Below are 23,810 nucleotides of genomic sequence, written 5' to 3'. Positions count from 1 at the left end.
TATTATGTTAGCAAGGACAGGGCTCAGTGTGACAGAGGGTAGTCTAATGAAGAGGAGTGGGACAGAGGCAAGAAGACCACTAGATAGTGGAGGAGTAGGGATTCTTAATATCTCAGAATAATGTGTGGCTTACGCCAAACTTGCAGGAAAACTGTGGTATCAAATTAACTAAGACAAAGTCAATGCATTAAAGCCATAGTTCATCATAAACCCTTTTAAAATATTTTTTCGTTTGTGTGAAATTTTTAAACAGGTTTGTTATTTAATGCATCAGTTAGTCAAGCATGTTTACTAGTTGAAGTACTACAATCAATTTTGTTGTTAAAATTATTACACTCAAGTTGATATTTCTATTAAACATTCATTTAATGGTGAAAAAGACTTCACATGATCAACTACTCTGCAGCACAAAGGGCGAACTGATGTGAAACACTGCAACGTTAAGTTACAAGTACTTTTGATTTTTTTTTTTTACCATAAGAGTATTTTTATCTAGTCATGTTTCATCTTTAGAGAACATCCAAAGCTAAAAAAAAACAGGACATGCTTTTAAATACATTTTTACATTCTTGCTGACCAGTGGTGAACCAGACCTATTCACAACTAAGAAATTAGCAGCTTTATACTTATTCCAATACAAAAAATATATAAATAGGTGTAAATTCAGGCCATTTTCATGTCCCTTTTTAGAATGTTGCTAATGCATTCAGACTAAATGATTGTAAATAGAAAAAGCATACATTATGCATTAAAGAATCACAGCAGTATATCATTTTATTACATTAAATATCAAATAAGCACAGTGTACAGGGGAGTTGTTTATTCTTTACATATACAGTAATAAATATGTAATAAATAAAAACACACTGAAATGTGGAATTTTACACATCACCATCAATTGAGAAAAATACGTAGTGATCTTTTATCTGTTCAGGTTGATTTAAAAAAAATGATTTAAAGTCATGGATCTTTATTCAGCACCTTCTTGAACAGAATACATTTTGCAGAAATTTTTCCACTCATACGTGGCTGAAAAATGTGTTCATACTGCCCAATGAATGTCCTGTGTATGTACTAGAAGGCATTGACTTTACTTTGATTAACTTAAATTAAAGCCCCAACATTTACTGGTAAACCTTTTACTTTTGGACTAGAGCATCACTGGCAATATTGTCCCACGGAGTCAAAACTAAAGCCAAGCCTAAAGAAATGTAAATATATATTTTAATTCAATTCCAATTCAATGTTTTAACAGTAGTAGTAAAAAAAAATCCCAGATACTAAATTTAAGTTTGGTTTTTAATAATTTTCTTATTTAAAACAAATTTGTAAATGTAGCTGGGGTTAAACTGCAATCTCAATATGAAGAGTGAGATTTAAAAAAAGTTACAACCCTAGGTTTACACATTACTGTACAAGGCCATTTGGAGTGGATTTATGTCACCCCTCTCTCTGCCCCAGGCCAAAAAACTTTTCTGGAATATGATGCGAGATTGAAATAGTTATATATTGTATAATGCTAGATGTTGAAAAGTATTTTTCCAAAGTCTGTTTCAGCAGTAACTTAATTAGTGTACCGCACTGTTTTGTTAATGCGCTGTAGTGTTTGATGAAAAACTTTTTGCCTTTGGCAACACTTTCCATAGACATTCGTAAACAATCAACACAGTATACAAAAACTGTATGTGGGGAAAAGAAAAAAAAAGTTTGTGTTTTTGCAATTACTGTATAAATTGTGTGCTGGCATTTTATTCAGTTTACATATTATTGGAACAAATAACAAACCAACATCTTTTACTATTTTCTTGGGGGAAAAACAAACATTATAGTATCTTAAATCCGCATTTGGACATTCCACGTAGCTTACCTACAATCTATTTGGCAAATAGGGAGGTACCTCTATTGGCAACTCACCTGATACCTGAAGCTGGGAGTAGCCACAATCTTTGAGAACTCTGTGCATAACTATTAAGCATCAATATTCTATTTTTGTTCTAGAAATTCTTGGAATATACGGTCATTATATTTAATACCCATACTATATTCAAATTTAGCAGACAATTTTTTTTTAATGCGTACCCATTTATTTATATATACATATGTGTGTGTATATGTGTGTGTATATATATATATATATATATATATATATATATATACACACACATACATATACACACATATATACACACGCACACTAACACCTTACATGGCTTAATTTCACATAGTAGACTGAAGCTTTAAAACTACTAGATACTTTGTGCTACAAAAGTCTCTAAAATAAAATTAAGATAGTAAACAGAATAGCAATTTCCGGGATATTTTTTTTTTGTAACCCTGTGTTTTTCATATGTGATTTTATTTATAACTCAACTAATACACCTGTTCTGAGAATTGCCCGAGATGGAACAGGTACCTTATATGTAGGCTGCCAAAAACTGTATAGGTATGTATGTAAATCAAATTAAGCAAAATTTGGACCAGTGGCTTTCAATAAGCATATATTCTCAAACTGTAAAGATACTTTGTGTGTGTAAGGGGAGGTAGTTGTCTATAATATTAAACAATGGTGATTTTTTTATTGCTGCTTATAAAGGCGTTGTTACTTTGTATATGCCACTGCTTCTGCATATCTTATAATGCATTCTAAAGCCCTGTAAAAAATAACAATGAGAAGAGAAAAAACAGAGATGAAGAACACAGTGTAGAGTGAAAGACGAGAGAAAGAATAAAGGAGAAAATAGAATGGAAAGAATAGAAAAACATTCAAAGGAGATGCAGAGAACCTGTTGATGTTGCGGTGCATTGGAATGGTGGATCATTTACTTTTGTGCATTAATCCCACTCAGAGTATATTTCCTTAATACAGACATGAAGTACCTCATGACTTGGTTTGAAAACCAGAAGGAAACAGATGAAAGTTGTTGTTACTTGTCACTAACACAATAATATTTAGGTTCACTCCCGAATTTGGAGCAAAAAAAATATATATATAAAAAACAATTATAGTAAAACTTTTTAAACACTTTAACATTCATTATTTAACAATGAACATAAGAACCAATGTCTCCCAGTGAGCATCTCTTCCAGTTTGCTACAGTAATATGCAGAATTGTGGCGTCATATTGTGACAATGCCTGCCATTTAAGATTTTACAAATCTGGACCATTATTTGTACAAAAATACCATAACTTATGTAAAGTGTAATTCTGTCAATACATTTGCCAGCTTAATATGGCGTAGAACTTGCAAGGCTATATAAGGCAATATTAGAAAATACTGTATGAGGCAATATTTTGAAACTAGTTTATGTATGTGTGCAAAGCACAAGTGTGTGTACAAGTTACCATACCTTGGCAAAAATGTCTAGCACATCAGAACCATTGGACATGTGATGTGACTATGTCCATTTCCTGTGCACACATCCTTTCAAGTTGGGAGGTATTATAGAGGAATATTTTTTATTAGGAAAGCCAAGTGAAAGCCATTGTCATCAGCTGTAAGTTGTTCCAGGATAGTTTCAATCATGAATTTTGGTGCATATACGTAGAATAAATTTATTTATGAATATTTTTATCATAATACTGTTCAGATTTAGCTTTATGGTAAAGGGAGGTTTTCTGTAAACTTCAAGTTTTAAAGATTCCAGTTAGTAAGGAACTACACAAGTATCAAAATAATCAATAAGGTATTAATATTGAGTTGGATTTGAATAGAAAAGCTGGTATGCAGTGACTAACTGTGCAATGAATTAGGGCAAGAGCAGAATGATTTCAGTGTCAGATACGATCATTCAACAACACAGTAGACTCAAACTGATTTGAGAAAGTACTACAGTGAATGCATGTTATTTTCAAGAATACATAAAAACCTCACTGTTTACTTGCAGAGAGCTTATTATTTGAAGAAGAACAAAGGAAAGATTGTGGCATTAGCAATGCAGATGCTGAAAAGGCAAGTGGCAAGACTATGCCTGGTGTAGAAAAGAATATTTTGTTCCCATCTCTACTGGCAAGACATAAGGCCAGATTGAACGAAAGCTAATTTTAAAAGTAGTGTGCAGAATGTCAGCCGACAAACAATATATTAAAACAAGTAACGCTGGGTTATCTGTGGTCACGCTCTTCATTGTTAGTTCAGTAACTCAAGACTTTACATTCTTGTTGTCTTTCTAGATCTTATTTTAATGAAACATACAATGTTAATAAACAGACAAAGTCCAGAGTTAGTATCTTGGTATTATAACATTTATTAAAATAATGCTATGGGGTTAATAGAAACAGCAAAGAACCAAAGAATTAAAATGCAAGCCATGTAAAAACCCAACTAAAACCCAATATATCTAATGTCGTCCAGCCGCTAACTAGAAGCCAAGAAAGACAACACTCCCGATATAATAAAATACTGCAAAACAATTGGCAATTTAGTTATCAAAATTGTGGGTTTTGCATTTTTGTATCCTTTTTCTCAATCGGAAAAAATTCCTTTGAATGTTATATAACATACATATAAAACAAGATAGAAAAATACATTATAAACTTGTAACAATGGCTGTAAATACATTATTTTACAGGTTCTTTTAGGCAATAGGTTGGTTATGATACATACATAGCATGAAACTACTAAGGTTATAAAGAATAGACAAATACATTTTATCTGTATGGTTACATATCAGCGACACTCCCATCTAACCATTCTAAAAAAAAAAATATATAATACTGTCAAAAGGAAAAAAAAGGAAAGTCTGAAAAACTACCTAATTATAAAGAATAAAAACATATAAATCATAATACTGAGATCAAAGGCATTCGCAGATTTCAAAAGTCATGCTGTTTTTTTATAATTTTAAGTTGACCCATTTGTTTGTAAGTTTGTTCATAGCAATCATGTCTTATACATGTCTATTCAATAGACTTGCACATTATCCACCATTCTCAGAAATTAAAAAAATCCTCTAAAACATCTAAAAATGTCCAGGTTTATCGCAGCTGAGATGAAACTGGATCAAATACTGATTCTTAAACTGTTTGATCTCTCTAAATGCACAAGTGTTGCAAAATTGTTCAAACCATTCCCTGCAAAGGGAAGAAAACTCTTGCAAAAAATAAAATACAAATATACTAGGAAGACAAAGCTGGTGGCATGGTAAATAAAGATCTGTCTGACTAGGAAAGGATGAATGTCTGTTGCATAGTAAATTAACTGATTTGTTCCAGTGAGGTGGGATGGTAGATGAGGTCACCACAAAGGTGCTTGTAATCTAAGCTCTTCAGGCTTTACTGCTGATATTTTAGTAGGGATTACTTAAGAAACTGCACAGAGGGAAGAGTTCACAAGACTGAGAAAATATGTATCAGTTCTTTGCCAAATTTTATAAAAAATCCCCCCAAAAAACAAACACTGGTAATGTCAAAAATATTGAAGAAAGGTGAGATTTACAAAACTGCTCCATACACTAGATGTGTCAAAGGAGAGGTTTAGACTACGAGTGTGTGTATATTATATTTTTTAGCAAGGCAGAGGCTCAATATTTTCTCAGACTTGAATACATATCGTACTGGGTGACTAACTTGGGTACTTTGAATTTTACAATTTATCTAAAAGTGAACTGGATGCGGCCTTTTGACACTTGCTTGTCAACAGGTTAAAGTCCCTGTTGGCCCTGACACAATTACTAAAAGCAACAAAACTTATACAATACACAGGACTTAATGACCATGGAGAAAAATAAGGCACTTTCTTTTCCTTAGACTTATACCAATATTGAAACTAAAAGGGGACGGGAAGGGAGAGGAGAAAAAGACAAAAGGCTCTTTTTTGGTCTTATTCCTTGACTTCCACCAAAACAAAATCATTTAATGTAATAAAGGGGTATTTTTTTTCTTTTTTTTTTTTTTTATAACACTTGAAAGTATAAAATGCTACATTTCCAAAAATATATTTTTTCTGCACCAGCACCCTTGTATAGTAAAAGTGTCTACTTTTTTGTTCATGTTTTCAATGCACAAGACTTGTATCTACAATTTCATTACAATTATACAGCAAATAGGCAAGCATGGCTTTTACATCCTTAATGTTTTTTTTTTCTATACAGGGAGGTCTAAAAACATATATTTGAACAGTTTGCCCAGTAATGTGATACATAATGCATGTACCTTATTCACTTGTAGTATTACATGAGGCTTTAAATGTAATTTTTCAGTAATTGCATCACAACAATTGTGTGAAATTTTAAATGTTGCAGTTTCATTTTAAATTGTAGGTTAAAAGATGTACAACTCAGATTTTTATGGCACCCTTATCAATGTTACAAATTTGGCAGGCAATATCACAAAGAAAACCGATTGCAATGTTGACCCTGTAAGGGCATTGTAGTGACTAAATAATTTTTGAAACATTTGTTCTTTTTTCCTAAATATGTAAAAATCACTTCACCAGTGAAATCCCTGACCAAATCAGGTTCATGCATGATGCATCATCACAACACAGTACATTCAGCTTTTTACTTCACTATACGAGAGAAAAAACAAACAAATTAAAGTTCCCTAGAAGTCTCTCACAGTAACTGCCTCTGTCATCGGTAGTTGAGGATCAGCTGTCTCGCCAGTACTGTAGGTGAAGCCTTTATACCGTTCGTTTGGTTAGGACACTAGAATATGATCAGTGCGGAGGGCTGAGTTGGACCTTATTGCTTTACTACTATTCAGTGCAGGTACTAGAATCACTTTCACCCAATTAGGGGGAAGAAAAACAAAAAGCAAACAAATGTTGAGTTGGAAGAATACTATTTTTCTGTGTGTCTTTTGTTAGATGGTAAGACGAACGGACAAGTGCCTCAGCTCGCTGCACTGAAGACAGGCAAGCAGAGGCGATTACCAGTTAACTGATCAGCAGGCAGGCATGGTCAGGTCATCATTGGGTGAAGAATTCAGAGGTCAGAAGGTCATAGGTTAGTTGCCGGTGGCGGCTGGGTGGTTAGAAACAAAAAAAAAACAAAAAAAATGAAAAAAAAAAAAAAAAATGAAATAAAAAAAAAGAAAGAAAAGATAGAGAAGAGATTAGTTTCAGCTAGTGACTGCTTAATGACAACATGAAAAACTAATCACAACTAATAAAAAAAACAAGCATGTTTAATACTGACATACTGATTGACACCATCTACAGAATGCAACAAAATCATGACACAAAGTATCATGATTCGAATGTGTGAAGGAGCCCACGCCCATAAAACTGGTTAACAAGAAACAAAATGGAAATAAAAACACAACTACGGACTAATGGTTAGTAGCAGTCGGAAATTGAAGACAATATAATGAATCAGCTTTGAACTGAGAAAGAAATTTTGAGACAGTCAGTGCACACAATCAGTATCTGACTGCTATTAAGCATTAGTATTCCCCAATGGTGCAAGCATTGAAGCATCTATTATTAATGATGATGTGATTATTAACTTGTTAAAAGTAATGGATCTAGAGAATTTAATAAAAAAAAATAATAAAGGAAAGTAAAAATGTTTTAACATAAACTATGGGCCAAACAAGGTAGTTTTTGTTCAATAAACTTTTATTGCTCAATTTCTATTTACAAACACAAAATATCTTGGCCTCTTAATACAAAGCAATAATAAACTCTGGTCTAGCACAGTAGGCGTCATCATGTGAACCAGGATCGGCTAACACTATTGCTACTGGCAGCATTTCCAGTTGAAAATACTAATTTACACATATAAGACACATATAAAATGCATTTGTATGTAAACACTGTAAAAGTCCTGGCTTTTATTTATTTCTAGAATTTGGAGTACATAAAACCCCCAAATAATCTAATACACTAATAAAACATTTTATAACTACAAACAGCCCTCTTTAATTTCAAAGCTAATACTCTGCAAATACAATAAAATCTGACATTTCATATACATTCCTGCATTATATTTTTATATTTCTTACGCCATCTGTAAATACTATTTTCTTTGAAAAAAATAAAAAATAAAAATACAGTAAAACATAAAAAGTTCTCAAGTGGAAAGGTAACATTCCCAGTGTTCTTAAGCTCTTCCTTCCTCAAATAACTCACATTCTCCTTCACTAAACTTGGTCCACTTAACAGTAGTATTTTTTAAGACTCTTTCAACAGCTTTGCTATATATTATGAGGTTTAATCTTCTTTATTTTGTACTGTTGCCATTATGACTAAAGCAGAGGAGATCTAGACGAGAATTATTCAGTGCAAAGTCAGATTTGTGGCATTTCGTAAAATGAAATCCAGTAGGTTCACAGATAGCTTAGTCTTAAAGACCACGTATCGATTGGTCAACTTCATAAGAGGGAAAAGTGAAAAGACACCGTTCTGGCTTAATCATATTACTAAATTTCCCTTCCAGTATCTTATGCATCCCTTAGGAACATTGAAATGTGTGGTGTTCCCCTTTAGTACTTTGTAAGAACCAGGATGCTTTTTGAATGTTTTTCAGAAAAAACAAAACAAAAAATAAATAAATATAAAATGTGGTTCATTCCTACCACAATTCAATTATACAGTCTAAAGAAATGTATAATAATATACTTAATACACATTGTTCACAATGCACTCTTTGTAACTGGATAAAAATATCCAAGCAATGTGGTTACTTGGTTATATGCATGCAGAACTACTGCATGATCAGGCAGTAAAACATACTGGCATACCAGTGATATATCCTCTGCAAAGTCTCTGGCCATACACAGTACACACAGGTTTAACATCTGTGCAACATCATTAACAGATTATAAGAAGTATTTCGGTCTGTCTGTTACAACCATGAAACTGAATATTGTAGGACATGGTGTAGTAATGAAGAACTATTCAATTGACTGTTCATCAATAGTCAAGAATGCTTAATTATAAAAGAAATTTGTCTTATTAGGGTCTAAAATTAAAATATTGTAAAAGGAAGCAAATTTTATTGTATTTAATTTATTATTAAACAATTAATAGACATTAATTTATACTTAGGCTGAATGAAAGGGATACACATTTTAACAATTTCACCAGATCAGAAATTTAATTCAAACCAGTACTTTTGATGTTTGACATATAGCAACATTCTGATTCAGTGTAACAGTGGAGCATATAATACCTCCATCAGTTAATCTTTGGGCTTTATTCCTGCAGTTCCTTTACATGTGCTAATATATATGTGTATATTATATGATTTAGATTTATTTAATTGTCCATCACATTACAACTGTTAACAGGCTATCGGAAGTGCATTTATCTAGGTATAACAAATAAATGTTTGAGAAGGTCACTTCATATTAGATTACGTGTGCAAATAAGGTGGTGGCCAGGCATTATGAATAATTGTGCATTGTCCCTCATATACTAAACGAGTCTTACACAAAAAGATTTAAGGACATAATAAAGGACACATAAGGAAGATTTTTTGCATGCATTGCGTGAACTATCATCTATGGAAGGGGTTCAATTCAACACTAGTATGGCTGCAAAGTGTCTTCTGAATTTCTTTGCGACTAGTAATTTCATAGAGGTGTGCAAGAAAAATTCATGGATTCAAAATTTCTTCAGCCAAAATAAAATAAATTTTAAGTTCTTTTATATTTAAGCATTCACCTGTCTTGCTTTGCAACACCAGACTAAATTTTGCACACCAACCACGAGTAGTGGCTACAATTTCTCAAAGTAGAGACTGTGTTGTCACCATGTAATAAAATAAAAATGAAAACAATTTAGGGTCGTATTTCGAGAAACACGCTCTACGATTCCTTGTTACTCATTTCTGGAATGCCCACTCTGCATAGTTGGTTGCTTATTATGTGGTGTTGTAAAGTGTACTTCCAGACAAAGCATTTCTCAGAACAAAAACTACACAGCTAAACTAACCTCTGTCTGCGGTCACAATCCTTTGGTAAGGATGGACCCGCATATCATGCCTTCGAACTTTAGTTGCCACCGCACCTAGTCAAATTGCAATTACCAAGACAAAGTTAGAAAACAATACATAGATTTAAAAATACACACAACACATTAACAGTAGGTTTAATCAAAACTGGATTTGACATGATTTGCTACAAAAAAGGATTTATATTTAAGAAAGCAACAAGTTAAGGCACAGTAGTTTGAGTCCTTGCTATATGAAAAATGTGTGCAGATTAATATTGCATTTGATATCGCACCTCTGGCCTTAACCTGTTCAGCCTCATAAGTTCTGTTGATGTCTGCAAACACCAGTGACACTGAAGGGCTTCATAATACATTCACTTGCCACTGAATAGCTGTATCTCTGAAATCTGTTAGACCAGAGTACAAATAAGCTTTACTAGTCACATAATCATTGAAGTGCTTTACTTGAAGCTAAAGAATGCAATTTTTTTCTCTAACTTTAATACTGACATCAGTTATATTAAACAATTCCAGTTTTACACGTTTAAATTACTTGACCTTTTTAAAATCTTAAGTCAGTAAGTAGGAACCACATGAAATAAGTGATTAGTAAAGCGCACAGAATAGGAAACTTAGCAGTCAGTATTCTACTGCACACTCACTGCTACTTTTTAAACGAATAGACTAAATCAAATATTGATCAACATACAAGGGTTTATTTGATCTATGTGCAAAAGAAAAAAAAAATAAGTGCAAGTAAAGTCACTGACTGCTAGGCAAAGTTTTTCTTATAGATTTTTTTTTTTATCAAGACTGCTGAAACTAGGCAATTGCTAAAATTCAAAACTGGTGGTCATTGAACGGTCAATTTAGATTTTCTTGAATTCTTAGCCTTTCGTGGGGAAAGCCATACCTGAAGATAAAAGGAAGGGAATTGAAAATAAGTTAGCAACTGTCTTAACTGTTGACATAATGTCACACTAGCAGGGTAAGGGTAAACAGGGCAGACGAAAATATGAAAAAAATCCATATAATTACTAGCTAATGAAAAAATGAATATGAAAAAAATCCATATAGCAATTAGCTAATGAAAAAAAAAGTGTAAATTACCAAACCATTCCACTTAATGTACTACAAGATGTTTGAACACATGGAGTGCTTAAATTCTCCCCAAAAGTTGTATTTTCAGTGTGTGTTAGAGCACCAAAACTTGATTTATGTTGCCAAGGAGGAAATTGGGATAATGTTTTGATTATTTCATTGTAGCCATTATCTCTCTCAATATAGATTTGAATGACAATTCTTCAGGAAGCCAAGTAGGGGGACATAATGGCAAACTTTTTGCTTGCTATGTTTATGGAAGTAGAAAATGTACTTAACAATTGGCATTTCAAATTTGAATAAACCAAAATATATATTACCAGGACCACCACAACATTATACAAATATTATAAATATTCACCATATGTTTAAAGAAGAAAATGAAGCTCCATTTCTCACTGCTGTTTTGTTTTTCCCAACGCACTTAATGTACGTAAAATAAGCATTTAGCCTCTTAAAAAGCCTTTCTATCCTTAGCTGGAAATTTTAGGTGAAGTATCAGCTACAATTCACACTTTCAGATTTAAGTGTGGAACAGAGAAAGTAAGGAAAGAATATGATTGTGTACAAATGACTCAGTGATGTGGTGTAAAGGATCTCCCTTTAGTTTGGTGAGATGGGAGCTATGGAAAATGTTGCATGTTCGTCGGTGGGTATTTAGGTACAATGATGCTGGGTGTGATGTGACGAATTCAATGCAGTAAACTGCTAAGTGGTCTATTCATGAACAAGTGAAAAGAGTGGAGAAAATGACCAGTGGAGAAGTTTCCCTTCAGCTTTTGAATAACAAATACATTCTATAAAAAGAAAGGGAGATGCTGATTGGTTGCCATGCCCAACTTCTCCACTGGTCTGTTTTAACACTCCTTTCACTGCTTTATGAATAGACTCCTAATCCCCCTTTCACACAAAAAGTCAAATTACTGGGTGAAGAAGTTTTGCCAGATAATTTGCAGATTAACACAGATCATTTTTCTGTGTCAAAGGGTCAACCCGGGTTGAAATGCCAGGGACTTCAACCCAGGAATTTACCAGGATCGGAGACCCAGGAATTTTGACCCGGGTTGACCTTTTCACGCAGACAAAATTCCCGTGTTGATCTGCAAATTACCTTTTGACCCTGTAATTTGCTTTTCTGTGTGAAACGGGGATCAGGCACGGACTGGCAAAACTACCCGGCATTCAAAGGGTATTAGTCTCCATTTGGTAATTTTTTTATTTTTTGTCCAGATAGCCTAAAGAGAGATGAAAACGCACTGTGTACACTGCACTATAGAGAGGAGAGTATATGCTCTAGTACTGTTGCACTAGCCTGCATTGATTAAGTGGTCTATTCATGAAGCAGTGAAAAGTGAGGAGAAGTGAGCCAGTGGAAACGTTGCCCATGGCAACCAATCAGCTGCTATGTATAATTTTAAAGAATGCACTGAATGTTACCTCAACACGGATTGGTTGCCATGGGCAAATTCACTGGCTCACTTCTCTACTCTTTTCACTGCTTCATGAATAGACCCCAAATAATTGTCACGCTTTGGTAATTCTGTTCAGCGTCCTTTGGTGTTTATTGTAAACTGCACACACTGTACAGTTTAACCTCTACAATCATAGCAAAAAACATTTTTTTTTTTTTTTTTTTTGCCATCTTGGATCTAAATTCTTTGACAAAACAAATAAAGGCATCAAAATCATAAAAAAACCTTTATGGTGTAATAAATACAGTACTAATTATAGAGTTGCAAACAAATTTTTTTAAAAAGGTATTTAAAAAAAATATGTTTAAATAATAGAAATAAATAGCATAAAAAGCAGTGAAATTAGAAATAAAATAGTCCTCCACTCAACAGACACAGGAGCCTGATTCTGAGCAAGCAAAAAAGAGCAAGTTACTGTGTATCTTGGCTAAACCATGCTGTGCAGCAGGTGGGGCAGGTGTAATGCATGCACAGATATTTAGATCTGAAAGGGATGTGCGAAACGGAAATCTAAATTGCTGTGGAAAAATAAAGCTATCCAGCATTTGTGGGCTACATACAAAAGCAGCCAGTATTTACCTTGCACGCAAAAAAATCTAAACAATATATTTACACCCCTAGCATTACACCATGGTTAGTCCAGGTGCAGTGTTACTTGCTCTTTTTAGCTTTACTCAGACCAGGCTCACAGTGCACATTTCACACTTCTCTGCTTCCTCTGGAGTTATTTCTACTATTACAGAATTTTATCCAGCACGTTGTAGTATTTAAATATTTTATATCTTAATTCTTGGAGTAGATTTTTTTTTTTTTTTTTACTGCACAAAAAACAAACAACCGAGATTAGAGGAGACATATGAGCACCATCACTTTCCAATAAACACAGATGGACCATGATTATTATGAATGTCCAAAGCATGACTTTTTCACAATAAAGGCAAGTGCAATAGCTCTTATGCTGTATCATCTATTGCACACTGTACATTAGTGTGTTTTAATATTTTCTTGTGACACCTTTTTCCATCTGAAGATCGGAATTGGCACATGCTATCAGGGCATAGCGAGGGCGGCTCCAGTGGAGGATAAGCTCCAGGTGGCAAAAAAAATTATAGAGGGCACACCGACACCCGTTTCCTACCCATACGCTGCAGGCCGCTGTACAGGCAGGTGCAGAGAAGGAGGAGACAGGATGCACACATGGACTCGGAAACTAGGTAGGGAACAGGCAGACCAGAGGCAACAGCAGGGGACACTTGAGTTCTGCCCGCCCTCTTTATAGGTCTTACTGTCTGCTTGTAGCTGTGCATAAGGGTTACTTCTGTCCTGCAGCACCACTCTCTGCCCCTCAGGCTGCTGCGGCACAGCTACCTCTGCCCCTCAGGCAATTCAGGGACATTATTTTCATTGAGGTATAGAGAGATTATCAAGTCTGGGATGGCAGTTCTAGGGTATTATTTTCATTGAGGCGTTGGGGGGAATTATCAAGTTGGGGGGGACAATTTTGGTGCATTATTTTCATTGAGCAATTGGAAGGGGGGTGTCACATTTGAGGCATTATTTTTATTGAGGTATTGGGGAGTTGTGAGGTCAGGTAAGTTGGGGCATTTAGTGTTTTTAATGCATTTGAATTAAGTAGATAAATACAGCTACTTCCACTCTATTGTGGTGTAATGTACTTTATCATGGCATAACGTGTGTAAGGGGTACTACTGTGTGGTGTAATGTGAATGGAGACTACTGTGTGGCGTAAGGTGAATTAGTACTAATCTGTGGCCACGCCCCTACATTTTTGGTGTGCGTCTTCGGCGCACACTGTCCCTATTTTAATCATAGGAAGGAAACTTTCACCCAAGGTCTAAAACCAGCCCTGTCACCAGTTTAGGATTTTTTACATTTTAGATTTTTTGTTTTCGAATGTAACATGCCACCACGTGGGCCCCCAATTCAGTACAGGAGAGGGGACGCCAAAACATACCTTTGCTCCGGGCACCATGGCACCTAGCTACACCTCTGCTTGCCAGTAACAACAACCACTTCTCACCCAGCATTGCTGGACCTAAATAACCACTGGCAAACACTGGTGCAATATTGATTAAAGCATCCATCTCACCAACCTAACGTAACTTCCTCTTCACTATTTGACACATTCATCTATTACCCAGTGTATGCTAGTGTATCCTTTCTTTACGCTATCAGTTTCACATGGAAATCTATGAAAGAATTATATTAACGGACATGAAAATTCATCTGCCATCCTCAACTAAGGATCCAAGGGGTCCATTTACTAAGCCTTGGATGGATATCACGTCAATGAACATACCAGCCAACCAGCTCCTGTCATTTTTCAAATGCAGCCTGTAACATCAGCAGTTAGAAGCTGAGTGGCTGGTACTTTAACTCCATCCAAGGATTAGTAAATACACCCCCAAGTGCGTTAGAACACCCACCATGCTTGTTGGAGAGTGCACGATGCTGCATGGGAGAGTAAGGCTGAAAGCACCTCTCTTTTTGGTCTGCAACTTTTGATCATTTTATCAGTATCCACTGGTGCCAGTCACCAATTGTTCTTACTTATGACCATCTTATTAAGCAAATTTATATTAATGGTTAAAGTATATTTATTTTGAATCAACTAGAAAGTGTGTGTTATTATGAACAGAATTAATATATTTAAGAAAAAAATGAAAGCTCTTGATTTTGTCATCATTCTACTTCCTCCTCTACTTTTTAAAATTATAAACTATACATTTCCTCTCCTATTCCTACTTTCATCTCCATTGCTCTACCTTTATTTTCAAGTTTTAAACTGGGACCACTCTTACATTTGGATCAATTATTCTGGTACATACACTGTTGCCATATTCTTCTGTATTACTAACGGTATATCACTGGACATGTACTTCTGGAATATAACATGCTACTCCTGGTAGCAAGTTACTATTAGTGCTGCAATGCTACAGAATGATGGATTGTGGCTAATAGTCTGGCTTAATGGAAATGGTCTGAAAAAAAAAAAATGAATGATGTAAGCAGATGCTAATTCTTCTATGCATTCGAGTGAAAAAGCAGTTATCTTTTGAAACAATTCAGATAACAAAAAGAGGCATACTTGCCAACAGTACATAGTATAACTATCTCTTTTTTAAAGTGTGCCGTTTGGACAGATAAGGGCATGCTTTTGTTGAACTGGGGTAAAGCCAAACTTTTTGGGTCCTGAAATACTGGGGCTTATATAAAGGTCCCACATCTTTATTGGAATTAACATGCAGATGGCTTTAAATAAAAAAATAAAAAATTATATATATTTTCCCCATATATAAAACTTAAGATATTTCATGCCGATAAAGCTCCTGGAACATCTACATGTATATAAGTAGCTCCTTTCCATAGGGCAGCATATTTGAAACTTTACCAGCCTTCTAAGTCTGGTAAACTATAAATGTTCCTGTTTGATCCTCTTAGAATTATACAAATTTTATAATTTTTTCAACAGAAAGGAAAAAAATAATTATTCTCTGGTACTTTAATCAGAAAATATCTAATTACAAATTTAAATATGTTGGAAAAAATCAAAGTGAAAGTTAGGACATGCACAGCCGATGACGCTGCATTAAATCAGAATCTTACCTAATACCCCGCTGGCGTCAATTGGATACTCAAGGATTGATGTAGCCGGGCCCAGTGTATAGGGGTATTCATAAGGTGTGTAGATCAAGCCAGCCTCCGGTCCTTGGGACACTAATGTAGCAGTCTGATGGTGCGTTCCATTTGGCATGACAGCTGTCTGTATTTGTCTGATCAAAGGCATTAAGGTAGGGCAAGCTGGCGTAGGGGCACGCATTGCAGCTGGAGGCAGACCAGGCGCAGGCCCAGTTATGATCCGTGGGGCCTGACCTGTCGCTGCAAGAGAAAAGGCAAGGGCTGCTACAGTAAGCAAAGAAAAATTAGAAGAAAGTGTAGATGCCGCAGTACGAAGAGTGTAGGAAAAGGAGTAGATGAAAGAAAGAGCAGTAGAAAGAAGCAGGAAGGAAGGGGGAAAAAAAAAAAAAAGGAGAATCATTAGTTCATGCACTGATCACACAAAGTGCCAAAGCACACCACTCAGAAGCCAACAAGCTATCCCAACTACCACTGTGATTAAATGCATACATGCTTAAAAATCAAAGCAAATACCCTAATGTAGGGTACCGCAGAAGTGCCACTGATTATTGATAAGAATGATAGACTGATAACATTGCAGATAGCAGGTTTCATTTTAATATAAAAAAGTTAAGTAGCCAGTGATTTTGCAAAAGCAGTATCCAAAATGTGAGGTGACAAGGAACACTAACATTTGAAAGCATAAAGACAGCGGAGCGACACAGTTAAAAATAGTAACCAGCATCACAGATGAGCAAAACAATGCAAGTCAAAGACAACAGTTTGAAGATTTAATGAAATTACCATTTAAAACATATTATATAAATAAAACAGTCAAGTCATTAGTTCACCTGAGCCAACCCCTGCCCCGCACTTCCCAGGACCTCATAGTTCCTGTTCCCATAGTCAGTTACATCTCCCTCAGTCAGTTAATGGCCAATACTCCAGGCATTTAATACCACACTGAATTATAGAGCATACTTGTCTATTCATATAATTTTGAGGAGACTCCCAAATATGGGAGGAGCTCTGGGCACTGAGGAGAGGGGATAACCTTCTCCTGCCATTTATATGATGGGGTGGCCTGATAATGGTGATTTATAGCACCGCCAAACCCTGCACACTTTTTGCAGCTGGATCCCCCTTCATCCAAACTCTGAGAGCAGATTAGGCAAGTACAGTGAGTAGTGGATGTGCATAAAAAGAAATGGGATCCGTGTTGTCAATACACTAGCATTGCTCACTGTATTCTTTATGACTGCAGAAGTTTCAATGGTAACTGGCAGAGGGGAACACAACACTAGTCTGTCTTTTTTTCTTTTTTTTTTTATAAATAAAAGACAAAAATGTAGGTGGAGTTGTTCTCTAGTGATTGGTCCAGGCTTCCACTGTATGTAAGCAAAATTAAGTATGGTCAAATAATACATGGTGAACAATAAATTAGAATTTTGCCACGATCTAAAGACTTTTAGATTAGATCATTACAAGACATTAAAAATGCAGAATCGTTTGCTGCAAGATTTATTATTCTTTAAAAGAAACAGGTCCCAACATTCTTAAGTAGTCAAAGTAGCGAGCAGGGTGAACTGCCATTGCAACCGCATGGAAACACTGCCAACCACCCATCAGCTCGCCCCAGACTTGCAGATTATCATAAGCAGCAAACAAAAATCTGCGAGTTCGTAGCTACCATGAGTGCTGTAAATGACTGCACTTACAGGGTGAGCAGACTGTCTAATTAAATCAATCCATATGTAACAGAAGGGCACAATTATTTATAATACCCCCATGTTCTAATAAATAATGAATACAACAACTGTATTAGATTTTTACATATAGAGGTCACATTATAATCCATCTGTAACATTGATTTTTTTTTTTTTTGTATCACAATTTATTAAAAAGCTGTATGAAAGATTTCCCAAGCATACAAATTTTCAATGTTAGGTTATCCAGCTTTAGGCTTTTTAGCAACAGCTGCAAAGACGCAGACGAACAAAGATCGAGTACTACAGTAGATAGTCAATATGATTTTGTTTTGATTACATATGCAGTACACACAAAGCATGCTTGATTGCGCAACAAAAAGGTAAACAGACATGGAAGAAAGAACTGCATGATTTACATAAAACATAAGTATAAATCTAAAAAACAATGCAATGTCATTTAAAACTATTGAGAAATTAACAAACGGTACACAGAATATATTAACTAATACCCCTTTTCCACTCGCTTTAAAACCACGGGTAAATGCGCTGAGGCGCGCATATACCCGTGTTTTTTCCTTGTGGAAATGGCCCCTCCTGCAAATTCCCGGATCAAGTGATACAGGAATCCTACCCGGGTATCTTGCCGGGTTGAACACGTGTTCAACCCGGTAAGCTGTGTAGTGTGAACGGAAGCCGCGGCGATGCGACACGGCTCCCGTTCACAGTGTATGGAAGGGCGGCGCTGGGAGATCATGTGATCTCCCAGCGCCGCCCCTGCCGCGTCACTAACCCGGGTTGGTGAGCGCTGTGGGAAAGGGGGCTGTAGCACGGGTCGCAGCCGTGTCAGGCTCCCGGCTGCGACCCGTGCTACAGGTGGAAAAGGGGTATAACAGAACCTTAAATAACAGTGTATATATCTAAAAATAAGATTTTACTCACCGGTAAATCTATTTCTCGTAGTCCGTAATGGATGCTGGGGACTCCGTAAGGACCATGGGGAATAGACGGGCTCCGCAGGAGACTGGGCACTCTAAAGAAAGATTTAGTACTATCTGGTGTGCACTGGCTCCTCCCTCTATGCCCCTCCTCCAGACCTCAGTTAAGGAAACTGTGCCCGGAAGAGCAGACATTATAAGGAAAGGATTTTGGAATCCCGGGTAAGACTCATACCAGCCACACCAATCACACCGTATAACTTATGATACACTTATCCAGTCAACAGTATGAACAACAACAGGGCATCAAACAATGGATGCCAACATAACATAACCCATTATTAAGCAATAACTATATACACGTATTGCAGAAAGTCCGCACTAGGGACGGGCGCCCAGCATCCACTACGGACTACGAGAAATAGATTTACCGGTGAGTAAAATCTTATTTTCTCTAGCGTCCTAGTGGATGCTGGGGACTCCGTAAGGACCATGGGGATTATACCAAAGCTCCCAAACGGGCGGGAGAGTGCGGATGACTCTGCAGTACTGAATGGGCAAACTCAAGGTCCTCCTCAGCCAGGGTATCAAACTTGTAGAATTTTGCAAATGTGTTTGAACCCGACCAAGTAGCAGCTCGGCAAAGCTGTAATGCCGAGACCCCTCGGGCAGCCGCCCAAGAAGAGCCCACCTTCCTTGTGGAATGGGCTTTCACTGATTTTGGATGCGGCAATCCAGCCGCAGAATGAGCCTGCTGAATCGTGTTACAGATCCAGCGGGCAACGGTTTGCTTTGAAGCAGGAGCACCCAACTTGTTGGGGGCATACAGGATAAACAGCGAGTCAGTTTTCCTGACTCCAGCCGTTCTGGCTACATAAATCTTCAAAGCCCTGACTACATCTAGTAACCTGGAATCCTCCAAGTCACGAGTAGCCGCAGGCACTACAATAGGTTGGTTCAAATGAAAAGATGACACCACCTTTGGCAGAAATTGGGGACGAGTCCGTAATTCTGCCCTGTCCACATGGAAAACCAGATAGGGACTTTTACACGACAAAGCCGCCAATTCTGACACGCCTAGCCGAAGCAAAGGCCAATAGCATGACCACTTTCCACGTGAGAAACTTCAGCTCCACGGTCTTAAGTGGCTCAAACCAGTGGGATTTCAGGAAACCCAACACCACGTTGAGATCCCAAGGTGCCACTGGAGACACAAAAGGGGGCTGAATATGCAGCACTCCCTTAACAAACGTCTGAACTTCAGGAAGAGAAGCCAGTTCCTTTTGAAAGAAAATGGATAGGGCCGAAATCTGGACCTTTATGGATCCCAACTTCAAGCCCATAGTCACTCCAGACTGTAGAAAGTGCAGAAATCTGCCCAGTTGGAATTCCTCTGTAGGGGCCTTCCTGGCCTCACACCAAGCAACATATTTTCGCCATATGCGGTGATAATGCTTTGCTGTCACGTCCTTCCTAGCCTTTATCAGCGTAGGAATAACTTCCTCCGGAATGCCTTTACCCGCTAGGATCCGGCGTTCAACCGCCATGCCGTCAAACGCAGCTGCGGTAAGTCTTGGAACAGGCAGGGCCCCTGTTGCAACAGGTCCTGTCTGAGAGGCAGAGGCCATGGGTCCTCTGTGAGCATTTCTTGCAGTTCTGGGTACCAAGTCCTTCTTGGCCAATCCGGAACAATGAGTATTGTTCTCACTCCTCTTCTTCTTACGATTCTCAGCACCTTGGGTATGAGAGGAAGAGGAGGAAACACATAGACCGACTGGAACACCCACGGTGTTACCAGGGAGTCCACAGCTATCGCCTGAGGGTCTCTTGACCTGGCACAATACACCTTTGTAGCTTTTTGTTGAGACGGGACGCCATCATGTCTACCTGTGGCAGTTCCCATCGATTTGTAATCTGAGTGAAGACTTTGTGATGAAGTCCCCACTCTCCCGGGTGAAGGTCGTGCCTGCTGAGGAAGTCTGCTTCCCAGTTGTCCACCCCCGGAATGAACACTGCTGACCGTGCTTGCACGAGATTCTCCGCCCACCGAAGAATCCTGGTGGCTTCCGCCATCGCGACTCTGCTTCTTGTGCCGGTTTACATGAGCCACCGCGGTGATGTTGTCTGACTGAATCAGCACCGGTTGGTTGCGAAGCAGGGGCTCCGCTTGACTCAGGGCGTTGAATATGGCCCTTAGTTCCAGGATATTTATGTGCAGACAAGCCTCCTGACTTGACCACAACCCTTGGAAGTTTCTTCCCTGAGTGACTGCCCCCCACCCTCGGAGGCTCGCATCCGTGGTCACCAGGAACAAGTCCTGTATGCCGAACCTGCGACCCTCGAGAAGGTGAGCACTCTGTAGCCACCACAGAAGAGACACCCTGGCCCTGGGGGACAGAGTGATCAGCCGATGCATCTGAAGATGCGATCCGGACCATTTGTCCAACAGATCCCATTGAAAGATCCTCGCATGGAACCTGCCGAAGGGAATGGCTTCGTACGATACCACCATCTTTCCCAGGACTCGCGTGCAGTGATGCACCGACACCTGTTTCGGTTTTAAGAGGTCTCTGACTAGAGTCACTAGCTCTTGAGCCTTCTCCGCCGGGAGAAACACCTTCTTCTGGTCTGTGTCCAGAATCATGCCCAGAAAGGGCAGACGCGTCGTAGGAATCAGCTGCGACTTTGGGATATTCAGAATCCAGCCATGCTGTTGCAACACTTCCTGAGTGCGCGCTACGCTGATCTGCAACTGCTCGCTGGACCTCGCCTTTATGAGGAGATCGTCCAAGTATGGGATAACTGTGACTCCTTGCTTTCTCAGGATCACCATCATTTCTGCCATTACCTTGGTAAAAATTCTCTGTGCCGTGGAGAGCCCAAACGGCAACGTCTGGTATTGGTAATGACAGTCCTGTACCACAAATCTGAGGTACTCCTGATGAGGCGGATAACTGGGGACATGCAAGTAAGCATCCTTGATGTCCAGAGACACCATAAAATCCCCTTCTTCCAGGCTTGCAATGACCGCTCTGAGCGATTCCATTTTGAACTTGAATCTTTTCAGATAAATGTTCAGGGACTTTAAATTTAATATAGGTCTGACCGAACCGTCCGGTTTCGGTACCACAAACATTGTGGAATAGTATCCCTTTCCCTGTTGAAGAAAGGGAACCTTTACCACCACCTGCTGGAGAAATAGCTTGTGAATTGCCGCTACCACTACTTCCCTTTCTATGGGGGAAGCTGGCAGGGCCGATTTTAGGTAACGGTGAGGGGGCATCACTTCGAATTCCAGCTTGTATCCCTGAGACACAATCTGTATAGCCCAGGGATCCACCTGTGAGCGAACCCACTGGTGGTTGAAATGTCGGAGATGCGCCCCCCACCGCTCCTGGCTCCACCCGTGGAGCCCCAGCGTCATGCGGTGGATTTAGTGGAAGCCGGGGAGGACTTCTGTTCCTGGGAACTAGCTGTAAGGTGCAGCTTTTTCCCTCTACCCCTGCCTCTAGCAAGAAAGGAAGCACCTCTGACCTTCTTGCTTCTTTGTGCGCGAAAGGACTGCATTTGGTAATACGGTGCTTTCTTAGGTTGTGAGGGAATATATGGCAAAAAGTTTGACTTCCCAGCAGTAGCTGTGGAAACCAGGTCAGAGAGACCGTCCCCAAACAATTCCTCACCCTTGTAAGGTAACACCTCCATGTGTTTTTTGGAGTCGGCATGACCTGTCCACTGCCGAGTCCACAGGACCCTCCTGGCAGAAATTTACATTGCATTAATTCTAGAGCCCAGTAGGCAAATGTCCCTCTGGGCATCCCTCATATATAGGACAGTGTCTTTTATATGCCCCAGGGTCAGCATAATGGTATCCCTGTCCAAGGCATCCATTTCCTCAGACAGATTATCTGTCCACGCTGCTACAGCACTACACATCCAAGCCGACGCAATTGCCGGCCTCAGTCGAGTCCCTGAATGTGTATAAACAGATTTCAGGATACTTTCCTGCTTTCTATCTGCAGGATCCTTTAGGGCGGCCGTATCCTGTGACGGCTGGGCCACCTTCTTAGATAAGCGTGTGAGAGCTTTATCTACCCTAGGGGAGGATTCCCAGCGCACCCTGTCCTCTGGCGGGAAAGGGTACGCCATAAGTAACCTTTTGGAAATCAGGACTTTCTTATCAGGGGAATCCCACGCTCTTTCACATAACTCATTTAACTCATGTGAAGGGGGAAAAGTCACCTCTTGCTTTTTCTCCCCATACATATAAACCCTCTTGTCAGGGACAGGGTTTACCTCTGATATGTGTAAAACATCCTTCATCGCTATAATCATGTAGCGGATAGCTTTTGTCATTTTCGGTTGCAATTTTGCATCATCGTCGTCGACACTGGAATCAGAATCCGTGTTGACATCTGTGTCAACCATTTTGGATAGTGGGCGCTTTTGAGACCCTGAGGGCCTCTGCGCTGAAGGATCAGGCATGGGTTGAGACCCTGACTGGCCCAAGGTATCAGCTTTATCCAACCTTTTATGTAAGGAGTTTACATTATCATTTAACACCTTTCACATATCCATCCAATCAGGTGTCGGCACCGTCGGCGGCGACACGTCATTCAACTGCACTTGCTCTGCCTCCACATAGCCCTCTTCGTCAAACATGTCGACACACGCGTACCGACACACCACACACACAGGGGAAGCTCTAAATGAGGACAGAACCCCACAAGGCCCTTTGAAGAGACAGAGAGAGAGTATGCCAGCACACACCCCAGCGCTATATGACCCAGGAATCACACTATCTTAGTGTTTACCCAGTAGCTGCTGTATTATGATTAATGCGCCTAAATTTATGTGCCCCCCCCTCTCTTTTTTACCCTTCTACCGTGATGCTGCAGGGGAGAGCCTGGGGAGCTACCTCTCAGCGGAGCTGTGGAAGGAAAATGGCGCTGGTGAGTGCTGAGGAAGAAGGCCCCGCCGCCTCAGCGGCGGGCTTCTGTCCCGCGATTTTGTGTAAAATTTATGGCGGGGGCTCATGCATATAACAGTGTCCAACTGTATATATGCAGCTTTCGCCA

At 38.7% G+C, this 23,810-nt stretch overlaps 1 protein-coding gene across 9 annotated transcripts in view; it reads right to left on the bottom strand.

Moving 5' to 3' along the window:
- Positions 1 to 4,222: 4,222 nt before the first annotated feature.
- QKI (QKI, KH domain containing RNA binding) overlaps positions 4,223 to 23,810 on the bottom strand; it is a 311,363-nt gene continuing 291,775 nt past the window's right edge. For 2 of the 9 annotated variants that reach the window (XM_063917537.1, XM_063917541.1), the window contains 3 exons: positions 16,080 to 16,352; positions 9,880 to 9,954; positions 4,223 to 6,964 (listed from right to left, as the gene is read on the bottom strand). In XM_063917537.1, coding sequence (XP_063773607.1) covers positions 6,948 to 6,964; positions 9,880 to 9,954; positions 16,080 to 16,352 — 365 coding nt within the window. In that variant the 3' untranslated portion in view covers positions 4,223 to 6,947. Of the gene's footprint in view, positions 6,965 to 7,542; positions 10,793 to 16,079; positions 16,377 to 23,810 lie in introns of those variants that run through there. The other 7 variants (XM_063917535.1, XM_063917538.1, XR_010176088.1 and 4 more) reach the window with 5 other exon arrangements.

The sequence above is a fragment of the Pseudophryne corroboree genome, chromosome 4, assembly GCF_028390025.1.
Source record: "Pseudophryne corroboree isolate aPseCor3 chromosome 4, aPseCor3.hap2, whole genome shotgun sequence".
NCBI classification, from domain to species: Eukaryota; Metazoa; Chordata; class Amphibia; order Anura; family Myobatrachidae; genus Pseudophryne; species Pseudophryne corroboree.
This window is presented reverse-complemented; position numbering and strand designations above follow the sequence as displayed.